Here is a 16,538-nt window from a genome sequence, read left to right as displayed (position 1 = left end):
CCACCCGCACAGCATCATTGTGGTGTATGCAGTGTCTCTCCTCCCAATGGGGAGGCGGGTACCCTGAGGGCAGAAGCCCTCGAAGAAGCTGCTTCTGTTCAATCCATGTGCTTGTCATCCAGCCTGGTTTAGGAGCAAACGCTTTGGGCAGGTGTTGTAATCCAAGCCTTCTCCTCCTCACCAGATGCTGCAGTAAGGAGAAGGTTGTGTGCAGCAAGGACAAGTCCTAACTCAGGTTCTTACTCCAATGTTGGCCCTACTGTGACTCCTGCCCACACGCTTTCTCGAGTGTGGTCCCCTTTTACCCAGGCTAGCTGACCTTGAGTTCTGCCAGCACTCATGCTGCTAAAACAGCTGCTCAGCAGTGTGTACTCCAGTGCCTTCCCACAGTTTCCTGGGCTGTGTTACCTACTCCCTGCTTGTGAACCAGAGGTCACCTTCCAATTCATACAGCCTGGTGTGGTGTCTGAACTGTACATTTGCTCGTGGCTTGCTGTACCTGCAACGCTTCCATATTTCTACTGCGTGTCCACAGCACTTGAACAGGAGAGACTGTGGCCAGGAGGTCTTCCCAGCATGCTGCCAGCTGGCCAGAGGCTGACCCATGCTCCTGGTGGACCTCGGCTGTGAGGCCAGCATGAGCCATGAGTTCAAGGCCAGGACCTGAAGTCTACACTTCTGTGATGCAAACCCCCGAGTTAATTTTGCAGTGAAGACATTCCCTTAGGCTGTGAGGTTCATTGGGGCAAGGACTGTTGCTTATGCTGTGTTCCTACAGGACTTAGTACAATTGTATTATTGTATGTTGTCATAACAATGAGGAGCCTCAGTCAGAGAGCGGGGCCCCATGGTGCAGGGTGCTGTACGGACACTGAACAACAAGACAGTCCCTGCCCCACAGATCTTGCAGTCTACATATAAGACGAGAGACAACAGATGGAGACAGAGAGATGGGGGAATACCAGGAAACAACGAGGCCAGGTCTGTACTACAAAATTAAGTTGACCTGACGTACGATGGCATCCAGCCACTGCAGTAATTACATTGCTTGTGCGTGTCTACACTTTGCTACCTGTGTTGGTGGTGCATGTCCTCCCCAGGAGTGTCCATTGTACTGTCAGCATGGGGCTTTGTGGGATGGTTCCTGAAAGCCAGTAACAGTCAACATAAGGAACGCAGTGTCTACACTAACACTGCGTTGACCTAACTACATCAACCTTGACTCTGTGCCGCTTGTGGATGTGGAGTTCAGTGTAGCTGGGCAGTTACATCAGTGGGAGTGAAATTTGAGCGTAGACACTTCCATAGCTAGGCTGATGTAAGCTGCCTTGCGCTGACCTGATGCTGTAGAGTAGACGAGGCCTGAGACAGTACTGGGCAGTGTGGCAGGCAGTGGTCTCGGCACACCAGCTGCCTAAGTATTGTCAGGTTGGTTTTTTTTGTTTTTGTTTTTTTCTAGGTGTCACACCAAAGGAGAGTTTTAAAGAGGAATGCAGGGGACAATTGGCCTTCAGGCACTACCACACCTTCCATGTTTAACTCCCCATGCACACCTTGTGTGTGATCATGCCTCCCTCTGGTCTATGACCAGCATAGAGGATAACAGCCAGTTACTCCTTTTAGCTTATGTGGATTTTGGTGCAGAATGGCTCGTGATCTCTCCCCTCTCATGGCTGCTGATGGGTTCGGTCTCCTCCTCTCTGTATCGTACCTTAGCAGTGTTAGAGCCGGTAACCTCAGAGCCCTCCTGGGAGGTATTTTCATGGGCACAGAGGTCACAAGCTGCTCTCTCACAGTGAATCTGCGGCACAGCTGAGACAGAAAGCTGATCTCCCGACTCCCGGGCTCTTCCTCCAACCGCAAGGCTGGTCTCCTGCGATGAATGTAACAAAAGTAACTCTTGCCCTGAGTGGGGTAAGAGTGTGGGGGGCACCTGGAAGGCGTTTTCCTCGCTGGCCTTATCTTCCCTAGGAATAAAGGCATGCTCTTAATACGAATTATGAGCATGGGGTAAAAGCATCATGAAGAGGAGGCAGTGTGTGGTTTTAACATGAGTTAACAGGCTAAGTTAGACTGTGGGGCAGTGCAGGCTTTACTTGACCTGCTAACTCGTGTGAAAACTACAAACTGCTTTGTCTTCACTAGGACTTACCTTGTGATAACTCATGTTAGCCAACACTCATTTTCCTGTGGTGAAGATACACCCACTGGAGCCTTGCTAATCACACACGTACAGCTTGAACGACATCAGTATAGTCAAAGCGATACATGCGTGGATGCAGCTGTATTGGTACACTTATATTGACATATCTATCCGCATAAGCAAAGAGAAATAAACTGCACTGGTATAAGGCACCTTTATACTGGTTATAACTACATCCATCCTAGGTTTTAAAAAAAAAAAAAAAATTGCACCCTGAACTCACAGTTATTCTCGTTCAAAAACTGTGTGTGGATCAGGGCAAAGTCCGGATCTCCTGATCTGTGGAGGGAATATTGTTTGCCATATTGGTAGCAAAAATACATGTAATCAGTCAGTGTGAGCGATCCTCTTTCAAATTCAGTAAAACTAGCATAAGCTAATGGCCAGTGACAGCCTTGAATTTCCCAGGATGTGAAGTGTGTTCTCTGTTTCTTTCTTTCCCTCGCTTGGCAGTTCTTAAACTTCTGGACCAAACAGGATACACTGGAGTTGGAGAACCCGTCCCTGACCTCCACTCCTGTGTGCAGTCAGAAGGTGATAGTGACCACCCCTCTGCACAGGGACAAGACCCCGCTGCATCAGAAAAACTCAGCGTAAGTCGTACCCCGCTCTCCCAGCCTCATCCCAGCTTGCATCACATAGCAAGGAGGCTGAACTGTCTCAGGAGTGGTGTCCTGTAGCTGTGGCACCCCCACGGGAAGGGAAGGAAAGGGGGGATACAAATAGTGGGCTTTATCTAGTTTTCGAGTTCCACAAATGTATTCTGTTTTTCTGGAGGGCTGCTGTATTGCAGCATATTTTAATAGTGAATTGTGGGCCGAACCTGCTGGAACGAAGGTGTCAGACTATAAAGTAGGCTAGAGTATTTAAAGTGAGCAAGGCACGTTTGTAGAGGCTGGATCTGGAAGGAGAAATTCCCACCAATTAAGCAATGGGATCTGCTCATGGTGATGAAGTGCCTCTCTCCAAAACAGTTTCTTCTGAATGCTGCTGGGTGTGTCTCTTGCTCTACTGACCAGAAGGGCATTCAGTTGGAATGGTGAGGTCGGAGCCATTTCTATGGTTATGTTCTGCCCTTCATCTTCAACGGCAGGGAAATATTTCACACCTTCTCCAGAGCCGCTCAGCTGTGGGGAAGGAAAGCTGGTGGATTAGACTGTGTGCCCAGTCCTGGTGCTAGAATGCCTGGCAGAACCTGCTCTGTCTATGCGGGGTTGGAACTTTTGCTTCTGGGCACGTGTCCGTCTGGGGAATGTTGCTGGACTATGAATCTGGCTGCTAACAGGGCTTTCTGGACCCCTGTAGCTCTTCCCCACTGTGTGTTGTCTACAGGTGTATCCCCTGCCTGACGGAGTTCGTGGAGCACGCTTCCCTCTTAAGCCTTGTCCACCCAAGGAAACTGATGTGCATAGTTGTTCCACAGTGACTCTCTCATATGGATACTCAATTCTAGATTAAAAGTCACTTTATCACAGAATAATCACTTCACTCACAAAGCAGAGTAATTGTGCCACAATAAAATCACTTTTATTCCAGAAGAGCATCCACACGGAGCAGTTATTCCAGAATAGCTTAATTATGGCCAAATAGCTGTGCTGGTCAATTTTCCCCATGTAGACAGGGCCTTGCCTGCATTACATAGCCTTGTCTGAGCCAGAACCTTTCCTGCAGCAATGTGCATTGTTGTGTGCTCAAGACCAGAGTGAGATGGGTGGGTGGGAGAGGGAAGGACTGTGGGTGGGCATCTGTGTTTCACCCACCTTGGTGACTGAAGAGTGATTTGCCAGGAGATCTGGTGGAGATATAACTGAATAAAGTCTGGCTCTGTTAGAGCAGCTTGGGTGGTTCTGCCAGAAGGCATGTCTGCTATTCCACTGCTCTTTAGCACCTGCTTTTCTCCCCCATACAAGCACCTGCAGCACACCCAGCCAGGGAGGTTCACGCCATCCTTGCTATTGTGATGTAAGACCCCAGTTCCTGTGTCTGGAGTGTCAGGGTGTTTCTGGAATGCACGTGCTCTTGGAAGGCTAGGCAGTGCAGCTCTGGGGCTGGAGAGCCAGAGTATGCTTCCTCTCTTGTGGGGGGAATGCTTGGGGGACACCTGCGTGCCGTGCTCTGCTCCTGACCTCTTTCTCTCTCTGCTGGCAGGTTTGTCACCCCAGATCAGAAATATGTAGCAGACAACACGCCCCACACACCTACGCCTTTTAAGAACGCTCTGGAAAAGTACGGTGCCATGAGGCCACTGGTGTGTATTTAACCAACATGCGTGCCCTGCCTAGCATTGTCCAGTGCTGCTAGCTGTGCTTCTGTAGCCCCCGATGACAAAAATCTCATATTCACCCTTGAATATTCTGGCATGATCTGCCAGTGAAAAGGCCTTCAGATATGTGGTGCGAAAGGGCCCATCAGCCAATCTTTGTGCATTTCTGTTTTCATTGTTAACGTTACCAGGGTGCTTGGGTGTTGGCACATTCTTTGGCTGAGATGGGGGGGCCGTGGAGAACACTGTCCTAAAATGGTATGGTGCATATGCTCCCATAAGTGACCACTGGACTGAGATACTTTATAAATCCCCTAAAAAGAAAAGGAGTACTTTTGGCACCTTAGAGACTAACAAATTTATTTGAGCATAAGCTTTTGTAAGCTACAGCTCACTTCATCGGATGCATTCAGTGGGAAATACAGTGGGAAGATTTATATACATAGAGAACATGAAATAACGGGTGTTACCATACACACTGTAAGGAGAGTGATCACTTGAGGTGAGCTATTACCAGCAGGGGGGTGGGGGGAACCTTTAGTAGTGATAATCAAGGTGGGCCATGTCCCACTGAATGCATCTGATGAAGTGAGCTGTAGCTCATGAAAGCTTATGCTCAAATAAATACCTTAGTCTCTAAGGTGCCCCAAGTTCTCCTTTTCCTTTTGCGAATACAGACTAACACGGCTGCTACTCTGAAACCTATAAATCCCCTGTGTTCATGGTGCAGCTTTCGGTTCCTTCGTGAACCTAAAAAGAAACCGACCCAATGGATTTTCTCTTCTGGGTTTAGCAGTTGTTTGGCACTCCCCATCGAGTGGAGACCTGGTGCTATTCCAGAATTGCCAGTGATGCTGTGTAGACCAGCTGGGAAGTCAGGCTGTGGGTATGGCACCCCTTGCTTGCCAAACAATTATATGAGATTCTTGATGCACTTGATTCTTGTATCCTCACTGCATCAAGGGCCCGTTCAGAGGCCAGGCTGGCTGAGCTCTCGTGTCATTCGCACTAAGAAATGAAGAGTGGTCCAGCAGACTGAGTTGCAGTGGGAGGACGCCTCCACTGACGATATAATTGCAGCATTAGTACAGGTTCACCTGCACCGTAAATACAGACATGTAACTGTAGCCTGCACTGTAAACCCTGTGCTATGTTCCTCCCCCTTATGTCCTTCACCCCAGCCGCAGACCCCTCACCTGGAAGAAGACTTGAAGGAAGTGCTCCGGAGTGAAGCTGGCATTGAGTTGATCATAGAGGATGATGTGAAGCCGGACAAACAGAAAAGGAAACAAGGAGTGAGTGTCTCGTCTTACAGCTGCTGCCCCTGCTGTGATCCTTCCTGGTTCCTTGTGCAGGGTCAGGGCAGGGCTGTACTGGGTGGGAGAGTCAGAGGAAAGCCCAGGTGCTACAGGGAAGTTGGTGATTTAGTTGCTGGCACCCTTCCTGCTAAGGGCCTGATTCTGCAGAGCATTTGAGCACATGCTTAACTTTTAGCACATGAACAGTCTTGCTGGAGTCAGTGGGTTACTCACACGCTTAAAGTGCTTCTGGATTGTGGCCTAACCCATTCTGACCCTATGCCCCAACATAATGCTGGGCACGATGTGCTTCTGGAGTTGGCTCAGACTTAGAATGGGGGTTCTGAGCACAGGGGGAATAAAGATCCTCAGGCATTTCTCCCAGGGCTTGGAACATTAGCCCAAGCCTCCTGGGCAAATTCCGTCTTGGCCGGTCCTGTTCTGCTGGCCTTCCCTTCCTAGACTTGCCAGGATTTTTGTTTTTAAGTCGGTTGTTTTCCATGTTAGAAATCATACCAATAAAAGCCGTGGCAGAGCAGGTGCGCTCACTTGGGCTGTGATGGTCACAGTAGAGACCCAACCCGTTATTTACACTGTCAGTCAATGCCAGATGCGATGTGACTTTCTGCCACCCACACAGCACAGGTGCCCCAGCTTGCTCACAGCCAATGGCAAGCCCTACGTCTCCGGATCTGTACTCTGCTTCTGGGACAATTGGTTTGACTGTTTAAAATACCCTCAGAAGAGAGAGATTTATTCATTCCAACCGTCTGCCTCCAGGCGGATTAGATGGGGCTGGTAGTGGGATATGGGGCCTTTTGCTTTTGGGTTTCTGTCCCAATGTAGCCCTAAAGGTGTTGCTGTAAAAAGACTGGCCTGCATGAAACGCGCTGGTGCGTCTCTGTGGACAGGCAGCCCCACCATGAGCTGTCCCACCACGAGCCACCCCACCCTCTTGGCAGAGAGGCTGAGCAGTGGATGGGACAAATGGAAGGAGCTCCCCACTCAGCACTCTAGAGGTGGCCCCCCTGGAATAGGCCGGAGGCCCCACGGTTAGGTGGAGCTGGGGATTTTTTCCCTGCTCTGTAAAGGCCGGTGTTCGGCCTCTAGGGGTTGTGAGTCTCTGGTCTCTTCCACCACAGTGACATTCACAGGAAATGTTTTAATGCCACCGAGCCTCCGTGGTCCCAGCCCCTTACACCCAAACAGTATGTATGATGGTGACCCTTCCCTCTCTCTATGGAACTAGAAAATGCTCACCGAGCCCCATTTTCCCCGTTGCTATTGCTCTGTCTCCCCTGCAGGCTAGCGCTTACGGTTGCTTGCTTTGCTTCTCTTGTGTTTCCCAGCTGCACAGGAGTCCCATCAAGAAGGTCAGGAAGTCTCTCGCCTTGGACATTGTGGATGAGGATGTGAAGCTGACTGTGTCCACCATGCCCAGGTCCATCTGCTTCAAAAGAGCACAGGTCAGGGATGCTCAGATGAGGGTGGGGAGGGAGAGCTGTGAGACGTGTGCTTGCATGATAAGACATGTCTGTGTGAATGCAGAGGAAGACTTGAGGCTGGCTATGAGTTGGATTCCCCTGCAGACATCTCTGAAACACAGGAACAATCAGAAATGTGCAAGGATGGCTATGAAATCTGATTGACTATACTGAATTAACTGGGGCTTTAGGTGTGCCAGTGAAACAAATATTTAGTGAGATAAACGTGATAAGAGGGAAGGACCTGCTAGGAAAACTGCCTCCCCTTTCCTCTTTTCTCCACCCAAATGGATGGTGCAACTTAAACCTGGCTGTCCACTTCCTGCCTCTATGCTAGGTCATGCACATGGTGCTGAACGTAATGGAGAAGGGGTGGCCTTAACTTAATGTTTTATGCATTGTGCTTTCCGATCCCATTGTAAACCTCTCCTCTCTGAAGAACTGAATATCTGGAACACTAAATGCAGCACACAACGAAACGCACCGAAATGAGCCCATTCTGTGTTGGTTATTCACAGGATCAGATATAAAATAACTGGAGCATTTTGGTGAGAGCTCCTGTCAGACGTGTGGCTCTTTAGTGTATTTTATTAGACTTATAAAGTTCTTATTAATTTTGGTGTTCTTGTGCCCCATGAAGTTTGATGCAATGATCAACGTTTGATTATGGAGCTTGTTAAAGGGAAATAGATTTGCCAAGATACAGATTTAGGTCCACGTTCAGCCCCTGGTGTAACGCCATGAACTTCAATAGAGTTGCAGCAAAGATGAATTTGGCTCATGTATTTTAAAAACACAACAGTATAGTGCACACAGCGAACAACCTGTGGACTGTTATTACAGGGAGAATGATAAATTGAACTCATGCTGTTAATGCTATTCTCACTGCACTTGGCTTGAACAGTGAAAATAGATTAGCCGGTTTCATTTTCTGGCTCCCATGTGCTAGCCCAGTACTACTATGTTTGGATGGCACAAAGAACAGGGGAGTTTCTAAATCTACACCCAGACTTTAACTGAATTTGTTAAGTGCACGTAATGGAAAGATTTCCACTCGCTAGGCCTTAGGGTCTGTCTGTACTACATCTGGGAACTAGCCTCCCAGCCTCGGGCCGCAGCCTTGCAGTAGGGGGGCTCGCCACTAGCGCATTAAAAATAGTTGTGGCTAGAGCTGGAGCTCAGATTCTGAACCCTGGGACAGGGAGGCTTTAGAGCCCAAACCACAATGTCAAAGCCCTGTCTACACAGATGTTTTTAGCATGCCAGCGCAAGCCCTGCTGCTCAAGTCTATGGAGCTGCCTGCTCTCTCCCAGGTGCAATATAGGCATACCCTTGTACAGAGACAAGATGGACAAGGGAATTTCTTTTAATGCAACATTCCCAATCCAAAAAGGGGTTGCAAGACTATTTTAAGGGGGGGGTCTCGAGAGCAGCAGCTGCTGGCCAGGCACCCAGCTCTGAAAGAAGTGCCACTACCAGCAGCAGCACAGAAGAAAGGGTGGCATGGTATTGGGGGTGGAGGTGTCATCACAACCTGAAATATTTTCAAAAGGGATCTTGGCAAAAAAAAGTTTGAGAACCCCTGTTTTAATAGACCAACTTCTGCTGATAGAAGGGACAAGCTTTCGAGCTGCATAGAGCTCTGCGTCAGGTCTGGAAAAAGTAACCCAGACGTGAAGTAATCGCTTGGTGACGCTCTGATTACTTCCCTGCATGTAGAACCTTGCTAGCATCCTAATGTGCTGTTTCTCACGCGGTTTAAATGCATGGACAGGAGAATACAGGAACACAAGTTAATGGATCTAGTTAAGTGGAATTTTCCAGTGTAAGGGAGCAAATTAACTTGGTGCGTATGTGTTTTTTTTTTTTTTTTTTTTTTTTCCCTGCAGCCTGTGAGTTTCCTCTCAAGGTCTCTAAACCTTTCCTCCTCAAGCAGCAAGGACGACAGCGGTTTGCTCAATAGGGGATTTGTGCAGGTGCATGTGAAGACCGAGAAGACTTCATCCTCCAGGAAGATCCCAAGCCAATTCAGACCACCCGCTCCGGTAAATACCAGCACTGCCATCCACCCGAAAGGCTTGGAGGTTGCAGAAACCCTGTCCCTCCTGTGCTGGTGAAAGGGAGATGGTAGCTTGAGTCAGGAGAGAGCACTGTCCCTGGAGAGCCACACAACAGCTCAGAATGCTAGTGCCACTCACCGCCCAGGCTTCGTATGCTGAGCTTTGCCTTGGTCACTGTGTCTGCGCTACAATTAAAAAACCCACAGCAATGAGTCTCCGAGCCTGGGTCACTGACTCAGGCTCACAGGGCTCAAGCTGCGGAGCTATAAAACTGCAGTGTAGACAACCTTGGCCAGCCATGGCCATGCTGTGCATTGTATGCATACCTTTTCTTCCCCTGGGAGGGTAGGGGATAGGAACAGAGACCCCCACCTGGCCTGTGGGAAGAAAGTTAGCTTGCATTGCTGTGCAGTGCCATCTGCTGGGACTTGGAACTGAAGGGAGCACTATTCTTCCCTCTAAACCAAGATACTCTCTACCTCCTTGTTACCATGATGCTCATATTCAGCCACTCAGAGCAGTCATTCCCAGAATCACTTGCTCAGGATCTCAGGGCTGGGAACGGGAGTTCACAAGAGTCAAAACTGAAACAAAATATTTGGATTGACCTGAAACAAGCAAAAATCCAGAATTCCGTTTCCTGAAATCTTTGGAAGTTTGGCTTTTTGCCCCAAGTCAGGATTTATTGGTGTGGTTGTTTTTTTTTCAAAATCTCTAAAGTTATTATGGGTCGGAAAATCTGTTTTCCAACCAGCTCTATTCATGATCCGGTTCTGGCCTTTGAAGACCGACATAGGGAGTACAATCTGGCTAATCAGCCCCTTACTTATGCAGGTGATCCCCTTGGGGCTTCCAGGCTGGGGACCCTGCAGGTCTGTGCCAGAGGAGAATTGCAGCAGTATAAGGTTATTACATAATGATGGAGTAAAACAAGACTGTTGGGAAGATGCAAGTTTGGTCACACTCCCTTGAAAGTCTCTAGGCCCTGGCTTTCATGCGCTGACCGGCTGCCCTGGCTAGTGGGGCATGGGGATGTTTGATGGTAGACGGGGATGTGTGTGGCTGGGAGATGTGGTGCTAAGGGGGATCAACGAAAGGAAGGGGGGGAAAAAAGTCCTAGGAAACCAACATACTGCAAAGTACACAACAAAACACTATCAGCTCAGCATCTCTCACCATCAGGCCCAGGGCATCTCAGTCTTGCGCCAAAAATCAATGCATACTTCTTAAAGAATTCAACCAGAGTACCTTCCCTGGGGCAGCAAGGGCGGTGCTGTGCTATAGTGGGTTAGATGTGGGCATTAGCAATTTGGAATCCTGCAATCTGCTCCTGCTCCTGGTTCTGCCACTGATTTTCTGGGCAATTCGCTTCCCCCTGCACCCCCACTTCCATGGAGGCTTTTGTTCTGTTTTCCAAGACACAGCCATTGAAGTGCAAACTCAGTGCTCTCCTAACCCTGGAGCTGCTACTGACACCTCTACAGGAACTGGATTTTCCTGTATCTGTGGCCCAGATATTTCTTTCCAGTGTGAGACTCAGGATAGACTGAGGCAAATGGCTTAGTGAGTTTCAGAAACGGATTAGGCCCATAGCCATGAGAGATGCACTTCACATCACGTAGCAAAGAGCTCTTGATCTGTGTGCTTCGAGGCCTAAACTGAACACCAGCTGGGGAGGGTAACTTCCCACCACTGGCTGGTCTTGCACAGCAAGGTACACTCTAGAGAGTTCCCACCTTCCTGCAAATAGCCATTGGCCTCTGTCAGAACTAAGATATCAGATTAGATGGACCATCCATCTATTGCAGTGTGGAGGTTCATTTGTTGGGAATATTATGGGTTGTTCTAACTGCAGGCTTAAATGTCAGCCCTCTAGTGATCTCTAAAAGATATTTGGTTTAATTCCGAGTGATCTGTGAGTGTACGGAGAATAGCAGGAGATGCTTTAGCAACTGTGCTGCTCGCGAGTGAGAGTCCCACACCAGAAAACTTTTAGGAGGGAACTCTATGCATGGAACTGATTGCATGGCAGTACTGTGATAGCAGCACTGCAGCAGTTAGCATAGCCTGCCCTGTCCCCCCACCTCCCGCCTGCATGTGACTTGTGGGAGGCAAGCCCTGAGGGAAGAATCCTGGGTTCTGTTCTCTCTTCAGGAAGTTTTAAGCATACATTGTTTCCATAGCACCAGCAGCATGATAGGGGCTTTCCAAATGGGTATTTATAGGGCCTACCAAATTCACAGTCCATTTTGGTCAATTTCACGGTCATAGGATTTTAAAAATCGTAAATTTCATGATTTCAGGTATTTAAATCTGAAATTTCATGGTGATGTAATTGTAAAGGTCCTGACACAAAAAGGAGTTGTGGGTGGGGGCCTGCAAGGTTATTGTAGGAGAGTTTGCAGTACTGCTACTCTCACTTCTGCACTGCTGCTGGTGGCGGCGCTACCTTCAGAGCTGGGCAGCTGGAGAGCGGTGGCTGCTGGCCGGGATCCCAGCTCTGAAGGCAGCGCCCTGCCAGCAGCAGCACAGAAGTAAGGGTGGCATGGTACGGTATCGCTACACTTACTTCTGCCCTGCTGCTGGCGGGGTGCTGCCTTCAGAGCTGGGATCCCGGCCAGCAGCCACCGCTTTCTGGCCACCCAGCTCTGAAGGCAGCGCAGAAGTATAGGTGTCAATACCGTGACCCCCCCCCAAAAATAACCTTGTGACACCCCCCCACCTCCCTTTTGGGTCAGGACCCCCAATTTGAGAAATGCCGGTCTCCCCTATGAAATCTGTATAGTATAGGGTAAAGGCACACATGAGACCAAATTTCATAGGGGGAGATCACGTCATAGACTGTGAAATCTGTTTTTCCTGGCCATGAATTTGGTAGGACCCTAGATATTGGCTAACTATTCCAGGGTGGGGGAGGGAGAGGAGCTGAACCATGTGCTGGCATGGGTGGGCTGAGCTGCGCAGTAGTTTGTGGGGCCAAGGGGGTGACCCTTGTGCTTTGTGGGAGGTGGAAACAGTCCCAGGTGAGGGGAATCAGCCAAGTGGGAATTGTTCCTGTGCTCGGCTGGTGGTGGAGGCAAGCAGGCAGCCAGCCAGACTCTTACTGCTTAGACAGTCCAAGTTGTTCGCCGTTTCCATGCTTCATTTTCTCTTTATGAAACTTTATTTGAAAATAAACGTAGGCACAAAATGTCTCCTCTTCATCAGTGACACCCACCTGGACGATGCTAGGCAAGCAGGTACCATAGTGTAGTGTGACCGAGGTGCAGGAATTCAGGGTGAAATTCCTCTGTCTGATCTCTGCTGCAGATCACTTTATGATGCTCTGCACCACATTTCCAAGGGAGCACTGGAATCTTGCCCCAGCTCTTTAGGAAGAGAGAGAAGCAGAGGTCTCGCCTATGCCAGCAATTTATTTAATTTTACCACCATTGCACTCCAACCTCTGCAGGCTCACCAGGGGTAGCAACAGCAGACCTCCATTATTTGTGCTCCTGTCACACCCAGGAGCCTCCGTTCTGGACCCAGGCCCCCACTGCGCCAGGCACTGTACAGACACGGAACTAAAAGAGGATCCCTGCCCCAAAGGGCTTCCAGTCGAAGTGTCATCTAGACCTGTTCTGAGCAGGGCTTAACTCACTGACTTAAGATGCATGAAGGCTCCCGCAGTTGGAGGTGCAATGGTGGGAAGCTGCTAGCATAGGCACAGCCAGAGTGACCAAATACATTCCCAGGTTGCAGAAGCGACTGGGCTCTTGTCTAGCTAACAGCGAGGAAGGGGTAATTTAAAGATCTTTGTTTGCTCCCCTTTCCCTTTCCTGCCAGTGCTTAGCCAGCTTTGAAGGGACTGTTAATGGCTACACATTTGACTGACATCAGTTCTAAACAATTTACCCCTTTCTGGAGGGTGCCCTTTAGATGGCATCTCTCTGAAGAGTGCTTACTTTTATCCCTGGACATGTTTCATTAGACAACCTGGCAAACCTTTACCAGCCCCTGCTTGGCATTATCTAGCAACGGGAGCCAGAGCTTCTGGGTTCAGGTCATGATTCTGCAACTGTTGGTTTTGGAGCAAGTGACTGAACCTCTCCTGTCTGTACAGTGGTGTTTAAGGTGCTTTGAGATCCGCTGAAAGCTCCCAGAAGTGCAAGTACAAGTGATTAACTTCTTAACCCTGCTTCTTACCTCTGACTCTTTGTTTCCAGCTAGACATCAGCCAGAAGGGATAACTTTCTTCTCAGATGTTTGTAATTTGATTAGATCTGTCTGTTGTAAAAGCTTTTTCTTGTGATGAATTAACACTCCTTAATCGCAGCAAAGCAAACCCCACCCACCCAATAAACCCCCATTTGCAGTTAATTTGTCCATTTTATAAACCACTTTTCCCAGTGTGGTGTGGGAGTGCATTGCTCTCGTTACTGACGGAGCTGCATAAATAACTTCTGGCTAAAGCTTTGAAGGTGCAGAAAGGAATAAAATGTCTTGAAAGCATGGGAGGACTGGAGGGTGGAGTGAGCCCCTACGATCCTGAACTAGATCCAGATTGTGTGTGTTTAGTGAAATCCTGTCTGTGGAATCCCAAAGAGAGAGATGACATCTGCAGTACTGGGCTCTTCGGGGTTACTTTAGTGCTCTCCTTGGAGTCACTAGCAGTAAGAGATAATTTGATTAGGAAATTAAGTAAAATGGCTTGTGGGAACTAAATTAGCCCCACATAAATGCACTGACAGCTGAGCTGCAGCTGTTGGTGCTTTGCTCTTAACAAATGCAGCCCTCATGGGGCCTGATTCTCTGTTGGTTTTTCTAGTGCAAAGGGGTTGTGAAGCTTATGGCTCAGCTACTAGCGAATTCCTGTGGTCTAGAGGGGGAGTCCCTGTGTGGCACAGAGCAAACATATTAGCTCCATGCCACTCGCTGGCAGACATCTGTGTAAGGGGCACAACTGACATCTCTGCACTCTGCCTGTTTCTGGATGTTGCAGCAGCCCCCTGAGGCTATAGGTAGCTGAACCCAAGTTAGGGCAGCCCTCTGACGACTCTAACGTGTGCTGCAGCCTTTGGATGGCCCAAGAGTAGGGGATGTGTGAAGGTGATGTGAAGCCCCATTCACCTTCTCCTCCTCGGATCCTGCGCTGAGCAAAGTTCAAGCTCCCTGGAGAATCGACCCCTGGTGTACTTGGGCGATGCAAATGGCATGACTTCCCCTGGGTCCCTATCCTCTAATCTTTTACTGAGGGCTATTGGGCTGTGCCAGGGACTGGAACACAGGTGTCGCTGCACTCTTATCTCCACTGCGCTCCCAACTTGCTCTGTGATCTGGGGCCAGTCACTGAACCTGGCTCCTTCCAAGGCGCAGAGCAGCACTGCTCCCATGGGAGCTCAGCGCCTCGGACCCTTTGGAATCAAGCTTCTGACTATCATGTCTGCTCCCCCTCAATCGAGTGAGGATTATAATATTGATTCCTTTACCCCTGGGGTGTTGTAAATCTAAGTCAGTTAGCTTTGTATGGCATGCTTTGAAGGGCTGGGTTCTTGTTCAGAAGTATTTACAGGTATCCATAGCCATCCAAATCTTAATCTATAAGCATATTTTAAAATCTCTCTCTCTTCTCGCCCATTTGCGCTAGATGTCCAGTGCATGGAAAGTAGTGGCTTGCGGTGGAACCCGAGACCAGCTCTTCATGCAAGAGAAAGCTCGCCAGATCTTAGGCACGTTAAAACAGAGCCACACGTCAAGGACATTGATCTTATCATGAAGGACTGTTGGTTTTTCTCTGCTTTACAATTTTTTTTTTTTGTTTGTTTTTAAGTAGAGGGAGAAAAGAACACAGAAGAATTCTCTTTGGCAAAGACACTGTTTATTTTTCCTTCTCTGAACTCTGTTCCCTGGTAGATCCTTATTTTTAATAAATTGTGCTAAATACTGGATGATAAGTGGGATGTAAGTTTTGGAATTGTTTGTGGAAAACTTAATCTGGGGTGGGGGGGCTAGGAAAATACCTCCCCTCCCCCAAGAAAGATACCCCCTCCTCGTATTCTTCTCTGGAGGTAGAAATAAGCCATCCACACACCACCCCTTTCTGCCATGCCTATGAAATGGACATGAGGCCATTTACCTAACCTAGGTGGAGATATTGTTGTACAGAAAATAGACTGAGTTAGATTCTGCTCTGGCTTCTTGGGAGCAATATGTAAAGTCCTTGCACATTTCACCTTGCACCTCCAGGCTTTCCTTGGATGAGAGTGTTCTCCATCATCACAGGTGATGGGGGTGATAGAGGTCAACAGAAAAAAGGATGTTGGAGAGGGCATGTCCTTCAGGATGGTTTGATTATAATTTTGAACTAACAGCTTTCTTCCCATCTGACCCTAGGAGAATCATTTGCCCAGATGTGTGATACATACATTATATAGGAGGGGGCTGGCCAGAACCTCTTCCCCTGGGAAATGCCCTCTCCTTTTATATGTTTTAATAAATCTGTTTCCTGTCAGGCTTCATCAGCCTGACTTTGCCACTTTATTCAGACCTGGTCCAAAGCTCTGTGGATCCACATGCTGTATTGAATTTTAATGCTTATGCCTTTCCAGGGAAGGCAGCGCTGTCTAATGGTGGTCTAGCCACTAGCAGGATTGTTTGACTCGAGCAGAGCAAGGGGTTAGTTCCAGCATTTCTCCTGTTGTGAACAAGTGGAGAGTTGCCTTGATTCTCGAGAGAGAGAGTGAATGGGAACAAATTAGAAGGGAAGAGATCAGTTAAACTGGAGAAGGGTGGGGCCTTAAACGCCAGCAGCCCAAGGGACTGCATGAGGTTCTTTGCTTTGGTGTTCCACCGGCCCCACTCCTGTGCAGCGAATAGATCAGCCCCATCTCTGCAGAGACAGTCGGGATTGCTTTCCTCCACGATACAGCAGCTTGGCCTCTCATGCTGAGAACTGCTTTTGCTTAAGGTTTCTGGTTAACTGGTATACACTGTGGCCATGGGCTTTCGGCGTTTGCAGCCCGAACGCTGCAGCACCAAGATCTAGAAACAACCATGCTACTGTGGGCAGCGAATGGTGTCCGCAGACTCACCAAATACTCACTGGGGCTCTGATTCAGCAAAGCAGTTAAGCTAATTCTTAAGGCTCATTGACTTCAATGGAACATAAATGCAGGCTTAATTGCTTTGCTGAATCAGGGCCCCAGTGATTTAACTCGATGGTGATATCTCGCAGAAGATGAGGTCAGGGTA

At 48.7% G+C, this 16,538-nt stretch overlaps 1 protein-coding gene across 4 annotated transcripts in view; it reads left to right on the top strand.

Annotated features, from left to right (window-relative positions):
- The window catches only part of MYBL2 (MYB proto-oncogene like 2), a 40,952-nt gene extending 25,711 nt beyond the window's left edge, over positions 1–15,241 (top strand). For all 4 annotated transcript variants that reach the window (XM_038370353.2, XM_043495780.1, XM_038370355.2 and 1 more), the window contains exons 9-14: positions 2,657–2,796; positions 4,352–4,451; positions 5,648–5,761; positions 7,114–7,230; positions 9,138–9,293; positions 14,935–15,241. In XM_038370353.2, the coding sequence (XP_038226281.1) occupies positions 2,657–2,796; positions 4,352–4,451; positions 5,648–5,761; positions 7,114–7,230; positions 9,138–9,293; positions 14,935–15,063 (756 nt within the window). In that variant the 3' untranslated portion in view covers positions 15,064–15,241. The remainder of the gene's footprint in view (positions 1–2,656; positions 2,797–4,351; positions 4,452–5,647; positions 5,762–7,113; positions 7,231–9,137; positions 9,294–14,934) is intronic.
- The last annotated feature ends 1,297 nt before the right edge of the window (positions 15,242–16,538 follow it).

Source organism: Dermochelys coriacea, chromosome 13, assembly GCF_009764565.3.
Source record: "Dermochelys coriacea isolate rDerCor1 chromosome 13, rDerCor1.pri.v4, whole genome shotgun sequence".
NCBI classification, from domain to species: domain Eukaryota; kingdom Metazoa; phylum Chordata; order Testudines; family Dermochelyidae; genus Dermochelys; species Dermochelys coriacea.
This window is presented reverse-complemented; position numbering and strand designations above follow the sequence as displayed.